We start from the raw sequence: 15,199 nt of genomic DNA on the forward strand, positions 1-15,199 counted from the left end.
CATCCCCTTACTTATGCCACCACTCCAGCTCTGGCCTCTTCTCTGCTCTGCCACTCACTCCCCCTTCCTTATCCCACCACTCATGTTCTGGCTCCTCCCACCTCAGCCCCTCCCCCAACCTTATGCCACCACTCCCGCTCTGGCCTCTTCTCTGCCACTCACTCCCCCTTCCTTATCCCACCACTTCTGTTCTGGCTCCTCACACCCCAGCCCCACCCTTGCACTGCCACTCACACTTACAGTCCAGGTCCTACCCTGCGGGGCCACCCATGCTTGGGTTACTTTATCTGTGCCCACTCATATATCTGCCCACTCCCTTTCCAGCAACCACAGAAAGAATGAACCAGAAAAGCAGACGTTCTATAAATAATTTAATGTACAAAATTTCATCCAGATCACTTGTACCTCCCCTTCCAGTTGGCAGAAATCACTTAACAACCCTTCGAGTTATAAATGAAATACACTTCCCCCGGTGGTGGAGAGCTAGTATAACAACCTCCAAAAATACAGGTCACATGCCCACAACGTCAATCTCAGCATGTGGTGTACAACAGTAGGATATCACTGTCTCCCACGCTGCAGACAGTACTGTGTGCTCCTTGTCTGCCGGATATCATTGTCTCCCACGCTGCAGACAGTACTGCGTGCTCCTTGTCTGCTGGATATCACTGTCTCCCACGCTGCAGGCTGTACTGCGTGCTCCTTGTCTGCTGGATATCATTGTCTCCCACGCTGCAGGCAGTACTGTGTGCTCCTTGTCTGCTGGATATCATTGTCTCCCACGCTGCAGGCTGTACTGCGTGCTCCTTGTCTGCTGGATATCATTGTCTCCCACGCTGCAGACAGTACTGCGTGCTCCTTGTCTGCTGGAAATCATTGTCTCCCACGCTGCAGACAGTACTGCGTGCTCCTTGTCTGCTGGATATCATTGTCTCCCACGCTGCAGGCTGTACTGCGTGCTCCTTGTCTGCTGGATATCATTGTCTCCCGTGCTGCAGGCAGTACTGTGTGCTCCTTGTCTGCTGGATATCCTTGTCTCCCAAGCTGCAGCCAGTACTGCGTGCTCCTTGTCTGCTGGATATCATTGTCTACCACGCTGCAGGCAGTACTGCATGCTCCTTGTCTGCTGGATATCATTGTCTCCCACGCTGCAGGCAGTACTGCGTGCTCCTTGTCTGCTGGATATCATTGTCTCACGATGCAGGCAGTACTGTAAGCTCCTTGTCTGCTGGATATCATTGTCTCCCACGCTGCAGGCAGTACTGCGTGCTCCTTGTCTGCTGGATATCATGGTCTCCCATGCAGCAGGCAGTACTGCGTGCTCCTTGTCTGCTGGATATCATTGTCTCCCAAGCTGCAGACAGTACTGCGTGCTCCTTGTCTGCTGGATATCATTGTCTCCCAAGCTGCAGGCAGTACTGTAAGCTCCTTGTCTGCTGGATATCATTGTCTCCCACGCTGCAGGCAGTACTGCATGCTCCTTGTCTGCTGGATATCACTGTCTCCCACGCTGCAGACAGTACTGTGTGCTCCTTGTCTGCTGGATATCATTGTCTCCCAAGCTGCAGGCAGTACTGTAAGCTCCTTGTCTGCTGGATATCATTGTCTCCCACGCTGCAGGCAGTACTGCATGCTCCTTGTCTGCTGGATATCACTGTCTCCCAAGCTGCAGGCAGTACTGTGTGCTCCTTGTCTGCTGGATATCATTGTCTCCCACGCTGCAGGCAGTACTGTAAGCTCCTTGTCTGCTGGATATCACTGTCTCCCACGCTGCAGGCTGTACTACGTGCTCCTTGTCTGCTGGATATCACTGTCTCCCACACTGCAGAGAGTACTGCGTGCTCCTTGTCTGCTGGATATCATGGTCTCCCATGCTGCAGGCAGTACAATGTGCTCCTTGTCTGCTGGATATCATTGTCTCCCACGCTGCAGGCAGTACAATGTGCTCCTTGTCTGCTGAATATCATTGTCTCCCACGCTGCAAGCAGTACTGCGTGCTCCATGTCTGCTGGATATCATTGTCTACCACGCTGCAGGCAGTACTGCGTGCTCCTTGTCTGCTGGATATCGTCTCCCAAACTGCAGGCAGTACTGTGTGGTCCTTGTCTGCTGGATATCATTGTCTCCCAAGCTGCAGGCAGTACTGTGTGCTCCTTGTCTGCTGGATATCACTGTCTCCCACGCTGCAGGCAGTACTTCATGCTCCTTGTCTGCTGGATATCACTGTCTCCCACGCTGCAGGCTGTACTGCGTGCTCCTTGTCTGCTGGATATCATTGTCTCCCACGCTGCAGCCAGTACTGCGTGCTCCTTGTCTGCTGGATATCACTATCTCCCACGCTGCTGGATATCATTGTCTCCCACGCTGCAGGCAGTACTGCATGCTCCTTGTCTGCTGGATATCATTGTCTCCCACGCTGCAGGCAGTACTGCGTGCTCCTTGTCTGCTGGATATCATTGTCTCCCACGCTGCAGACAGTACTGCGTGCTCCTTGTCTGCTGGATATCATTGTCTCCCACGCTGCAGGCTGTACTGCATGCTCCTTGTCTGCTGGATATCACTGTCTCCCACGCTGCAGGCAGTACTGCGTGCTCCTTGTCTGCTGGATATCACTGTCTCCCACGCTGCAGCCAGTACTGCGTGCTCCTTGTCTGCTGGATATCATTGTCACCCACGCTGCAGACAGTACTGCGTGCTCCTTGTCTGATGGATATCATTGTCTCCCACGCTGCAGGCAGTACTGCGTGCTCCTTGTCTGATGGATATCATTGTCTCCCACGCTGCAGGCAGTACTGCGTGCTGCTTGTCTGCTGGATATCATTGCCTCCCATGCTGCAGGCAGTACAGTGTGCTCCTTGTCTGCTGGATATCATGGTCTCCCATGCTGCAGGCAGTACTGTGTGCTCCTTGTCTGCTGGATATCATTGTCTCCCACGCTGCAGACAGTACTGCATGCTCCTTGTCTGCTGGATATCACTGTCTCCCATGCTGCAGCCAGTACTGCGTGCTCCTTGTCTGCTGGATATCATTGTCTCCCACGCTGCAGGCAGTACTGCGTGCTCCTTGTCTGCTGGATATCATTGTCTCCCACTCTGCAGACAGTACTGCGTGCTCCTTGTCTGCTGGATATCACTGTCTCCCACGCTGCAGGCAGAACTGCGTGCTCCTTGTCTGCTGGATATCACTGTCTCCCACGCTGCAGACAGTACTGCATGCTCCTTGTCTGCTGGATATCACTGTCTACCACGCTGCAGGCAGTACTGCGTGCTCCTTGTCTGCTGGATATCATTGTCTCCCACGCTGCAGGCTGTACTGCGTGCTCCTTGTCTGCTGGATATCATGGTCTCCCACGCTGCAGGCAGTACAATGTGCTCCTTGTCTGCTGGATATCATTGTCTCCCACGCTGCAGGCAGTACTGCGTGCTCCTTGTCTGCTGGATATCATTGTCTCCCACGCTGCAGACAGTACTGCGTGCTCCTTGTCTGCTGGATATCATTGCCTCCCACGCTGCAGACAGTACTGCGTGCTCCTTGTCTGCTGGATATCATTGCCTCCCATGCTGTAGGCAGTACAATGTGCTCCTTGTCTGCTGGATATCATTGTCCCCCACGCTGCAGGCAGTACTGTGTGCTCCTTGTCTGCTAGATATCATTGTCTCCCACGCTGCAGGCAGTACTGCATGCTCCTTGTCTGCTGGATATCACTGTCCCCCACGCTGCAGGTAGTACTGCGTGCTCCTTGTCTGCTGGATATCATGGTCTCCCGTGCTGCAGGCAGTACTGTGTGCTCCTTGTCTGCTGGATATCATTGTCTCCCACGCTGCAGACAGTACTGCATGCTCCTTGTCTGCTGGATATCACTGTCTCCCACGCTGCAGCCAGTACTGCGTGCTCCTTGTCTGCTGGATATAATTGTCTCCCACGCTGCAGACAGTACTGCGTGCTCCTTGTCTGCTGGATATCATTGCCTCCCACGCTGCAGACAGTACTGCGTGCTCCTTGTCTGCTGGATATCATTGCCTCCCATGCTGTAGGCAGTACAATGTGCTCCTTGTCTGCTGGATATCATTGTCTCCCACGCTGCAGGCAGTACTGTGTGCTCCTTGTCTGCTAGATATCATTGTCTCCCACGCTGCAGGCAGTACTGCATGCTCCTTGTCTGCTGGATATCACTGTCCCCCACGCTGCAGGTAGTACTGCGTGCTCCTTGTCTGCTGGATATCATGGTCTCCCGTGCTGCAGGCAGTACTGTGTGCTCCTTGTCTGCTGGATATCATTGTCTCCCACGCTGCAGACAGTACTGCATGCTCCTTGTCTGCTGGATATCACTGTCTCCCACGCTGCAGCCAGTACTGCGTGCTCCTTGTCTGCTGGATATAATTGTCTCCCACGCTGCAGGCAGTACTGCGTGCTCCTTGTCTGCTGGATATCATTGTCTCCCACTCTGCAGACAGTACTGCGTGCTCCTTGTCTGCTGGATACCACTGTCTCCCAAGCTGCAGGCAGTACTGCGTGCTCCTTGTCTGCTGGATATCACTGTCTCCCACGCTGCAGACAGTACTGCATGCTTCTTGTCTGCTGGATATCACTGTCTACCACGCTGCAGGCAGTACTGCATGCTCCTTGTCTGCTGGATATCATTGTCTCCCACGCTGCAGGCTGTACTGCGTGCTCCTTGTCTGCTGGATATCATTGTCTCTCACGCTGCAGAGAGTACTGCGTGCTCCTTGTCTGCTGGATATCATTGTCTCCCACGCTGCAGGCAGTACAATGTGCTCCTTGTCTGCTGGATATCATTGTCTCCCACGCTGCAGGCAGTACTGCGTGCTCCTTGTCTGCTGGATATCATTGTCTCCCACGCTGCAGACAGTACTGCGTGCTCCTTGTCTGCTGGATATCATTCTCTCCCACGCTGCAGACAGTACTGCCTGCTCCTTGTCTGCTGGATATCATTGTCTCCCATGCTGCAGGCAGTACAATGTGCTCCTTGTCTGCTGAATATCATTGTCTCCCACACTGCAGGCAGTACTGCGTGCTCCTTGTCTGCGGGATATCATTGTCTCCCACGCTGCAGGCTGTACTGCGTGCTCCTTGTCTGCTGGATATCATTGTCTCCCACGCTGCAGGCAGTACTGCGTGCTCCTTGTCTGCTGGATATCATTGTCTCCCATGCTGCAGGCAGTACTGCGTGCTCCTTGTCTGCTGGATATCATTGTCTCCCACGCTGCAGGCTGTACTGCGTGCTCCTTGTCTGCTGGATATCATTGTCTCCCACGCTGCAGACAGTACTGCATGCTCCTTGTCTGCTGGATATCATTGTCTCCCACGCTGCAGGCAGTACTGCGTGCTCCTTGTCTGCTGGATATCACTGTCTCCCACGCTGCAGCCAGTACTGCGTGCTCCTTGTCTGCTGGATATCACTGTCTCCCACGCTGCAGACAGTACTGCGTGCTCCTTGTCTGCTGGATATCATTGTCTCCCACGCTGCAGACAGTACTGCGTGCTCCTTGTCTGCTGGATATCATTGTCTCCCACGCTGCAGACAGTACTGCATGCTCCTTGTCTGCTGTATATCATTGTCTCCCACGCTGCAGGCAGTACTGCATGCTCCTTGTCTGCTGGATATCACTGTCTCCCATGCTGCAGGCTGTACTGCGTGCTCCTTGTCTGCTGGATATCATTGTCTCCCACGCTGCAAGCAGTACTGCGTGCTCCTTGTCTGCTGGATATCATTGTCTCCCACGCTGCAGGCTGTACTGCGTGCTCCTTGTCTGCTGGATATCACTGTCTCCCACGCTGCAGACAGTACTGCGTGCTCCTTGTCTGCTGGATATCATTGTCTCCCACGCTGCAGGCTGTACTGCGTGCTCCTTGTCTGCTGGATATCATTCTCTCCCACGCAGCAGGCAGTACTGTGTGCTCCTTGTCTGCTGGATATCATTGTCTCCCACGCTGCAGGCAGTACTGCGTGCTCCTTGTCTGCTGGATATCACTGTCTCCCACGCTGCAGGCAGTACTGTGTGCTCCTTGTCTGCTGGATATCACTGTCTCCCACGCTGCAAGCAGTACTGCGTGCTCCTTGTCTGCTGGATATCATTGTCTCCCACGCTGCAGACAGTACTGCATGCTCCTTGTCTGCTGTATATCATTGTCTCCCACGCTGCAGGCAGTACTGCATGTTCCTTGTCTGCTGGATATCACTGTCTCCCACGCTGCAGACAGTACTGCATGCTCCTTGTCTGCTGGATATCATTGTCTCCCACGCTGCAGGCAGTACTGCGTGCTCTTCTTGATTGTAGGATGTCACGCCGGCTGTATTTTGTATTACATTCCTGTCTCATTACTTGATAGAGGTGTCTTCATACCACGGACCTGGCCTGTAGACAGGAAGTAATCCAGTCCACACTCTCCACGGCATACAGGGGCAGATGTGAGGGAGAACTGGCACAACATGGGGTTCACAGCAGGTAAATTCACCAGTGATGGGGGTGTGGTGTTCTGATCACTTCCTGTCTGTCCAGGTGACTTCCGGGGGAACTGTTAGAGTTCGAGATGATCAGGCCGGTTTGTGACCTCACGGTAGCCTTTCCTTCGATGGACCTTGTAAGTGAGCAGCTGGGAGTACTGAGTGAGCAGAGAGCGCCAGAAGCTGGACACGTCATCCATGCGGAGGTTCCGGCCGATGAACTGCTTGCCCCTGTAGACACAACACACAGCGGGTGAGAGGAGACAAATCTATGCAACACAGATCATAACAAAACTGTACTGACACACACAGCACCCCCAGGACAACCCCCCCTCCCCAGGGAACTGCTGGAAACTGGGGGCAACCACATACCCCGAGGACTGACAGTGCTGGTTACTGGGAGCCCCCAGACACCCCGAGGACTGACAGTGCTGGTTACTGGGAGCCCCAGACACCCCGAGGACTGACAGTGCTGGTTACTGGGAGCCCCAGACACCCCGAGGACTGACAGTGCTGGTTACTGGGAGCCCCCAGACTACCCGAGGACTGACAGTGCTGGTTACTGGGAGCCCCCAGACTACCCGAGGACTGACAGTGCTGGTTACTGGGAGCCCCCAGACACCGCGAGGACTGACAGTGCTGGTTACTGGGAGCCCCCAGACACCCCGAGGATTGACAGTGCTGGTTACTGGGGGCCGCAGACACCCCGAGGACTGACAGTGCTGGTTACTGGGAGCCCCAGACACCCCAAAGACTGACAGTGCTAGTTACTGGGAGCCCCCTAACACCCCGAGGACTGACAGTGCTGATTACTGGGAGCCCCCAGACACCCCGAGGATTGACAGTGCTGGTTACTGGGAGCCCCAGACACCCCGAGGACTGACAGTGCTGGTTACTGGGAACCCCCAGACACCCCGAGGATTGACAGTGCTGGTTACTGGGAGCCCCAGACACCCCGAGGACTGACAGTGCTGGTTACTGGGAGCCCCCAGACTACCCGAGGACTGACAGTGCTGGTTACTGGGAGCCCCAGACACCCCGAGGATTGACAGTGCTGGTTACTGGGAGCCCCAGACACCCCGAGGACTGACAGTGCTGGTTACTGGGGGACCACAGACACCCCGAGGACTGACAGTGCCGGTTACTGGGGGTCCCAGACTCCCCGAGGACTGACAGTGCCAGTTACTGGGGGCCCCAGACTCCCCAAAGGCTGACAGTGCTGATTACTGGGAGCCCCAGACACCCCGAGGACTGACAGTGTCGGTTACTGGGGGACCCCAGACACCCCGAGGACTGACAGTGCCGGTTACTGGGGGCCCCAGACTCCCCGGGGAGTGACAGTGCCGGGTACTGGGGGCCCCAGACTCCCCGAGGGCTGACAGTGCCGGTTACTGGGGGCCCCAGACTCCAGAAAGGGCTCACAGTGCCGGTTACTGGGGGCCGGCAGACTCCCCTGGCTGGTTACGGGGGGCACCAGAGATAGGGGACTGACTGGGGAACAGGTCCTGCCACCGACATACATAATTTTGCAACCTCTTTGGATTTGGGAAAGAGAGAGCAGCTATGTAATCTGTTCTCTGAGTAACAGTTTTGTCAGAAGCAGACTTTGTTCTGCGGTACTCAGTACAGGTAGTGTCTGAATAAATGACTTTCTGCCATCTAATAAAAAGTGCAAATAGAGGATTATTAGCATTATAGAAAAATGTAGCATTGAAATATCATAGGAGAAAATGGGGAAATGAACACTTAAAGGAGTACTATCGACTGAAACGACTTTTTTTTAATACTCTATATTAGTGTACACATTACCACTAGTGCTAGGGGCACTTTATTTATTCACCCAGGTCTCTCTCTCACTATCCCTGCTTAAAAATTCATTTCTCACACAGCTCATAGTAGTTTGGGTCACCCTGAGCTGCTTGGTTACTCTGTCACACAGCTCACAAATATATTTCAGTGTCACTCACAGCATGCAGCAGACATGAGGACAAATAGGCTGATCTGAGGTGGTAACAGGTAACTAAATGAGCTGGAATATTGCTGGAATATAACTAGCTATAAACAATAGTCTGTGTTTACACTCAGACTGGCTGCCTGCTTGTGGTGATTCACTCCAGGCTGCATCCACTTCACAAGCTGCTGAGAGGGGCAGACCACTGTCTACAATTAGCATTATTAGTATCTTTATCAGTCAAGAGAAGCAAAGATAATAAACACACATTGCTAGAATCTTTAACCCCTTACCACCATATCAACAAGATTCTTTCAGCAAGGTGATAATTAAACTATAAACTGAGGAGTTGATAGCAACTCCCCTGTGCAGAGACATGGTCTAGCCCTCTGGGAGCCGTCAGTATTAGATACATTTTGTATCCAACACTGACGCCAAAACTGAGGGAGGATTTTACAGCTGAGAGGAACAGCTGTGTGAGGAATCAAATTGTTCCTAGTACTTGCCCTAATGTGTGCTACAACATACAGCATTTACAAATAAATGCATACATCGATAGTATTCCTTTAAAGTTTGAAGATATCTGTCCGTGTGGTGGAAGTCCGAGCATTCAGAATTCCATATAAGCGGCAACCAACTCTGCCAGCTCCAGGTTCCTTAGCAAACTCTACAGCTCCACTTTTTACATTTCACCTTAAAGAGGTGGGGCTTGCAGATTTGCCCCTCTAGGGGCGGACCCTCTGGCGTCTGGGCAGCAGAATATGGTCAGAAATGCGTGGCATTTTCATATTTTGACTTCTGCTCATTGCCTGCACACAATAATAGCAGATTTATGACCTGCTACAAATACAGATCATATGGAGATCAAACTTGGCTACTGTATTGCATTCCATTACAAAGAAATGAAATCCTGTGTTCTTGTACAATACATAGAATGTCGGGCTTCATGCCAGCAATGCACTGATATCTTTTCCAGGTGATCAGAAGTATGACTTTCTGTAAACTGTCTAGTGAAGGTATATAAAGCAATTGTTAGAGTTCCTCTTTAACTCTTGCTTTTGTGTGGAGACTGTAATCTCCTCCTCTTTGTGAGCTTGAGGCTGCGTTTCCACTCTAGCGTGACATCTTCGCCTGCAAAAAAATCGGATAAGATTTTTCTGATTGGTGAAAATTTGCATGTAAATTTGTAGGAGTTTTTATGCGAATTGTCGTGCGCGAAAATTCGCATTAGTTAAATATACATAATCTGCCTAGTAACAGCTTAGTCATGACTGCTGACAATTTCCTGTAACCATGGATCTAATGCGAATTTTCACGCAAATAACGTGACAATTTGAATTGCCTATACAAAGCATTGTGCGCGAATCGTACGCGATGTCTGAAAATATGATGCAGGACCTCACATTTTTTTTTCACGCGTACGAACGCTAAGGAAAATTCGCATGGAGTGGAAACGGCTGCATTGACTTACATTAGTTTTAAGATCTACGCAAATTTTCTGAGCAAAAAAACGGACACAAAACGCACAAGTGGAAACATAGCCTGAAATTCCTTTTATGGAATGTTGTCTCAAATTGCCATGATTCAGGTCTGTTCCCACCCAGCTATCTCACAGAAAATAACCTGCAGGTGCATCAACAGAACGTTCTTAACAAACAAACAGAGTACTAAGTGTGTCTGGAATCTCTCTAAGTAGATAGGACAACCCACAGACATACTGGGAAAGATTGCGGATCTCCCATAGCAGCCACAGTGGTCAAACTGTCAAGTAATCTTTAAGTCATCTAAAAAAAAAAAAAAAACACAACGTCCTCCTGGCCCGTCGGTGCGAGTCTCTGGCTACAGAGCATGCGCAGCCCCAACCAGCGTGCACCCAGATCGCGCTCCTGCTGCTGGGAGCGCTCTGCGCATGCGCAGTACTCAGTTATGTACCTGTACTGAGCATGCGCAGCCCAAAGCAGCGTGCACCCAGATCGCGCTCCTGCTGCTGGGAGCGCTCTGCGCATGCGCAGTACTCAGTTATGTACCTGTACTGAGCATGCGCAGCCCAAAGCAGCGTGCACCCAGATCGCGCTCCTGCTGCTGGGAGCGCTCTGTGCATGCGCAGTACTCGGTTATGTACCTGTACTGAGCATGCGCAGCCCAAAGCAGCGTGCACCCAGATCGCGCTCCTGCTGCTGGGAGCGCTCTGCGCATGCGCAGTACTCGGTTATGTACCTGTACAGAGCATGCGCAGCCCCAAGCAGCGTGCACCCAGATCGCGCTCCTGCTGCTGGGAGCGCTCTGTGCATGCGCAGTACTCGGTTATGTACCTGTACTGAGCATGCGCAGCCCCAAGCAGCGTGCACCCAGATCGCGCTCCTGCTGCTGGGAGCGCTCTGTGCATGCGCAGTACTCGGTTATGTACCTGTACTGAGCATGCGCAGCCCCAAGCAGCGTGCACCCAGATCGCGCTCCTGCTGCAGGGAGCGCTCTGCGCATGCGCAGTACTCGGTTATGTACCTGTACTGAGCATGCGCAGCCCCAAGCAGCGTGCACCCAGATCGCGCTCCTGCTGCTGGGAGCGCTCTGCGCATGCGCAGTACTCGGTTATGTACCTGTACTGAGCATGCGCAGCCCCAAGCAGCGTGCACCCAGATCGCGCTCCTGCTGCTGGGAGCGCTCTGCGCATGCGCAGTACTCAGTTATGTACCTGTACTGAGCATGCGCAGCCCAAAGCAGCGTGCACCCAGATCGCGCTCCTGCTGCTGGGAGCGCTCTGCGCATGCACAGTACTCAGTTATGTACCTGTACTGAGCATGCGCAGCCCAAAGCAGCGTGCACCCAGATCGCGCTCCTGCTGCTGGGAGCGCTCTGTGCATGCGCAGTACTCGGTTATGTACCTGTACTGAGCATGCGCAGCCCAAAGCAGCGTGCACCCAGATCGCGCTCCTGCTGCTGGGAGCGCTCTGCGCATGCGCAGTACTCGGTTATGTACCTGTACAGAGCATGCGCAGCCCCAAGCAGCGTGCACCCAGATCGCGCTCCTGCTGCTGGGAGCGCTCTGTGCATGCGCAGTACTCGGTTATGTACCTGTACTGAGCATGCGCAGCCCCAAGCAGCGTGCACCCAGATCGCGCTCCTGCTGCTGGGAGCGCTCTGTGCATGCGCAGTACTCGGTTATGTACCTGTACTGAGCATGCGCAGCCCCAAGCAGCGTGCACCCAGATCGCGCTCCTGCTGCTGGGAGCGCTCTGTGCATGCGCAGTACTTGGTTATGTACCTGTACTGAGCATGCGCAGCCCCTGGCAGCGTGCACCCAGATCGCGCTCCTGCTGCTGGGGGCGCTCTGTGCATGCGCAGTACTCGGTTATGTACCTGTACTGAGCATGCGCAGCCCCTGGCAGCGTGCACCCAGATCGCGCTCCTGCTGCTGGGGGCGCTCTGTGCATGCGCAGTACTCGGTTATGTACCTGTACTGAGCATGCGCAGCCCCTGGCAGCGTGCACCCAGATCGCGCTCCTGCTGCTGGGGGCGCTCTGCGCATGCGCAGTACTCAGTTATGTACCTGTACTGAGCATGCGCAGCCCCAGGGAGCGTGCACCCAGATCGCGCTCCTGCTGCTGGGAGCGCTCTGCGCATGCGCAGTACTCGGTTATGTACCTGTACTGAGCATGCGCAGCCCCTGGCAGCGTGCACCCAGATCGCGCTCCTGCTGCTGGGAGCGCTCTGTGCATGCGCAGTACTCGGTTATGTACCTGTACTGAGCATGCGCAGCCCCTGGCAGCATGCACCCAGATCGCGCTCCTGCTGCTGGGAGCGCTCTGCGCATGCGCAGTACTCGGTTATGTACCTGTACTGAGCATGCGCAGCCCCAAGCAGCGTGCACCCAGATCGCGCTCCTGCTGCTGGGAGCGCTCTGTGCATGCGCAGTACTCGGTTATGTACCTGTACTGAGCATGCGCAGCCCCAAGCAGCGTGCACCCAGATCGCGCTCCTGCTGCTGGGGGCGCTCTGCGCATGCGCAGTACTCAGTTATGTACCTGTACTGAGCATGCGCAGCCCCTGGCAGCGTGCACCCAGATCGCGCTCCTGCTGCTGGGAGCGCTCTGCGCATGCGCAGTACTCGGTTATGTACCTGTACTGAGCATGCACAGCCCCAAGCAGCGTGCACCCAGATCGCGCTCCTGCTGCTGGGGGCGCTCTGCGCATGCGCAGTACTCGGTTATGTACCTGTACTGAGCATGCGCAGCCCCAAGCAGCGTGCACCCAGATCGCGCTCCTGCTGCTGGGAGCGCTCTGCGCATGCGCAGTACTCGGTTATGTACCTGTACTGAGCATGCACAGCCCCAAGCAGCGTGCACCCAGATCGCGCTCCTGCTGCTGGGAGCGCTCTGCGCATGCGCAGTACTCGGTTATGTACCTGTACTGAGCATGTGCAGCCCCAAGCAGCGTGCACCCAGATCGCGCTCCTGCTGCTGGGGGCGCTCTGCGCATGCGCAGTACTCGGTTATGTACCTGTACTGAGCATGTACAGCCCAAAGCAGCGTGCACCCAGATCGCGCTCCTGCTGCTGGGAGCGCTCTGCGCATGCGCAGTACTCGGTTATGTACCTGTACTGAGCATGTGCAGCCCCAAGCAGCGTGCACCCAGATCGCGCTCCTGCTGCTGGGAGCGCTCTGCGCATGCGCAGTACTCGGTTATGTACCTGCACTGAGCATGCGCAGCCCCAAGCAGCGTGCACCCAGATCGTGCTCCTGCTGCTGGGGGCGCTCTGCGCATGCGCAGTACTCGGTTATGTACCTGTACTGAGCATGTACAGCCCCAAGCAGCGTGCACCCAGATCGCGCTCCTGCTGCTGGGGGCGCTCTGTGCATGCGCAGTACTCGGTTATGTACCTGTACTGAGCATGCGCAGCCCCTGGCAGCGTGCACCCAGATCGCGCTCCTGCTGCTGGGAGCGCTCTGCGCATGCGCAGTACTCGGTTATGTACCTGTACTGAGCATGCGCAGCCCCAAGCAGCGTGCACCCAGATCGCGCTCCTGCTGCTGGGAGCGCTCTGTGCATGCGCAGTACTCGGTTATGTACCTGTACTGAGCATGCGCAGCCCCAAGCAGCGTGCACCCAGATCGCGCTCCTGCTGCTGGGAGCGCTCTGCGCATGCGCAGTACTCGGTTATGTACCTGTACTGAGCATGCGCAGCCCCAAGCAGCGTGCACCCAGATCGCGCTCCTGCTGCTGGGAGCGCTCTGCGCATGCGCAGTACTCGGTTATGTACTTGTACTGAGCATGCGCAGCCCCAAGCAGCGTGCACCCAGATCGCGCTCCTGCTGCTGGGAGCGCTCTGCGCATGCGCAGTACTCGGTTATGTACCTGTACTGAGCATGCACAGCCCCTGGCAGGGTGCACCCAGATCGCGCTCCTGCTGCTGGGAGCGCTCTGCGCATGCGCAGTACTCGGTTATGTACCTGTACTGAGCATGCGCAGCCCCAAGCAGCGTGCACCCAGATCGCGCTCCTGCTGCTGGGAGCGCTCTGCGCATGCGCAGTACTCGGTTATGTACCTGTACTGAGCATGCGCAGCCCCAAGCAGCGTGCACCCAGATCGCGCTCCTGCTGCTGGGAGCGCTCTGCGCATGCGCAGTACTCGGTTATGTACCTGTACTGAGCATGCGCAGCCCCAAGCAGCTTGCACCCAGATCGCGCTCCTGCTGCTGGGGGCGCTCTGCGCATGCGCAGTACTCGGTTATGTACCTGTACTGAGCATGCGCAGCCCCAAGCAGCGTGCACCCAGATCGCGCTCCTGCTGCTGGGGGCGCTCTGCGCATGCGCAGTACTCGGTTATGTACCTGTACTGAGCATGCGCAGCCCCAAGCAGCGTGCACCCAGATCGCGCTCCTGCTGCTGGGAGCGCTCTGTGCATGCGCAGTACTCGGTTATGTACCTGTACTGAGCATGCGCAGCCCCAAGCAGCGTGCACCCAGATCGCGCTCCTGCTGCTGGGAGCGCTCTGCGCATGCGCAGTACTCGGTTATGTACCTGTACTGAGCATGCGCAGCCCCAAGCAGCGTGCACCCAGATCGCGCTCCTGCTGCTGGGGGCGCTCTGTGCATGCGCAGTACTCGGTTATGTACCTGTACTGAGCATGCGCAGCCCCAAGCAGCGTGCACCCAGATCGCGCTCCTGCTGCTGGGAGCGCTCTGCGCATGCGCAGTACTCGGTTATGTACCTGTACTGAGCATGCGCAGCCCCAAGCAGCGTGCACCCAGATCGTGCTCCTGCTGCTGGGGGCGCTCTGCGCATGCGCAGTACTCAGTTATGTACCTGTACTGAGCATGCGCAGCCCCAAGCAGCGTGCACCCAGATCGCGCTCCTGCTGCTGGGAGCGCTCTGTGCATGCGCAGTACTCAGTTATGTACCTGTACTGAGCATGCGCAGCCCCAAGCAGCGTGCACCCAGATCGCGCTCCTGCTGCTGGGAGCGCTCTGTGCATGCGCAGTACTCAGTTATGTACCTGTACTGAGAATGCGCAGCCCCAAGCAGCGTGCACCCAGATCGCGCTCCTGCTGCTGGGAGCGCTCTGTGCATGCGCAGTACTCGGTTATGTACCTGTACTGAGCATGCGCAGCCCCAAGCAGCTTGCACCCAGATCGCGCTCCTGCTGCTGGGGGCGCTCTGCGCATGCGCAGTACTCAGTTATGTACCTGTACTGAGCATGCGCAGCCCCTGGCAGGGTGCACCCAGATCGCGCTCCTGCTGCTGGGAGCGCTCTGTGCATGCGCAGTACTCGGTTATGTACCTGTA

General features: G+C 55.4%; 1 protein-coding gene across 1 annotated transcript in view; it reads right to left on the reverse strand.

Moving 5' to 3' along the window:
• Positions 1-358: 358 nt before the first annotated feature.
• POGLUT1 (protein O-glucosyltransferase 1) overlaps positions 359-15,199 on the reverse strand; it is a 46,796-nt gene continuing 31,955 nt past the window's right edge. Inside the window, exon 11 of the mRNA XM_068271025.1 lies at positions 359-6,697. Within this exon, the coding sequence (XP_068127126.1) occupies positions 6,541-6,697 (157 nt within the window). The 3' untranslated portion in view covers positions 359-6,540. The remainder of the gene's footprint in view (positions 6,698-15,199) is intronic.

The sequence above is a fragment of the Hyperolius riggenbachi genome, chromosome 2 (genome assembly GCF_040937935.1).
Source record: "Hyperolius riggenbachi isolate aHypRig1 chromosome 2, aHypRig1.pri, whole genome shotgun sequence".
NCBI lineage: Eukaryota > Metazoa > Chordata > Amphibia > Anura > Hyperoliidae > Hyperolius > Hyperolius riggenbachi.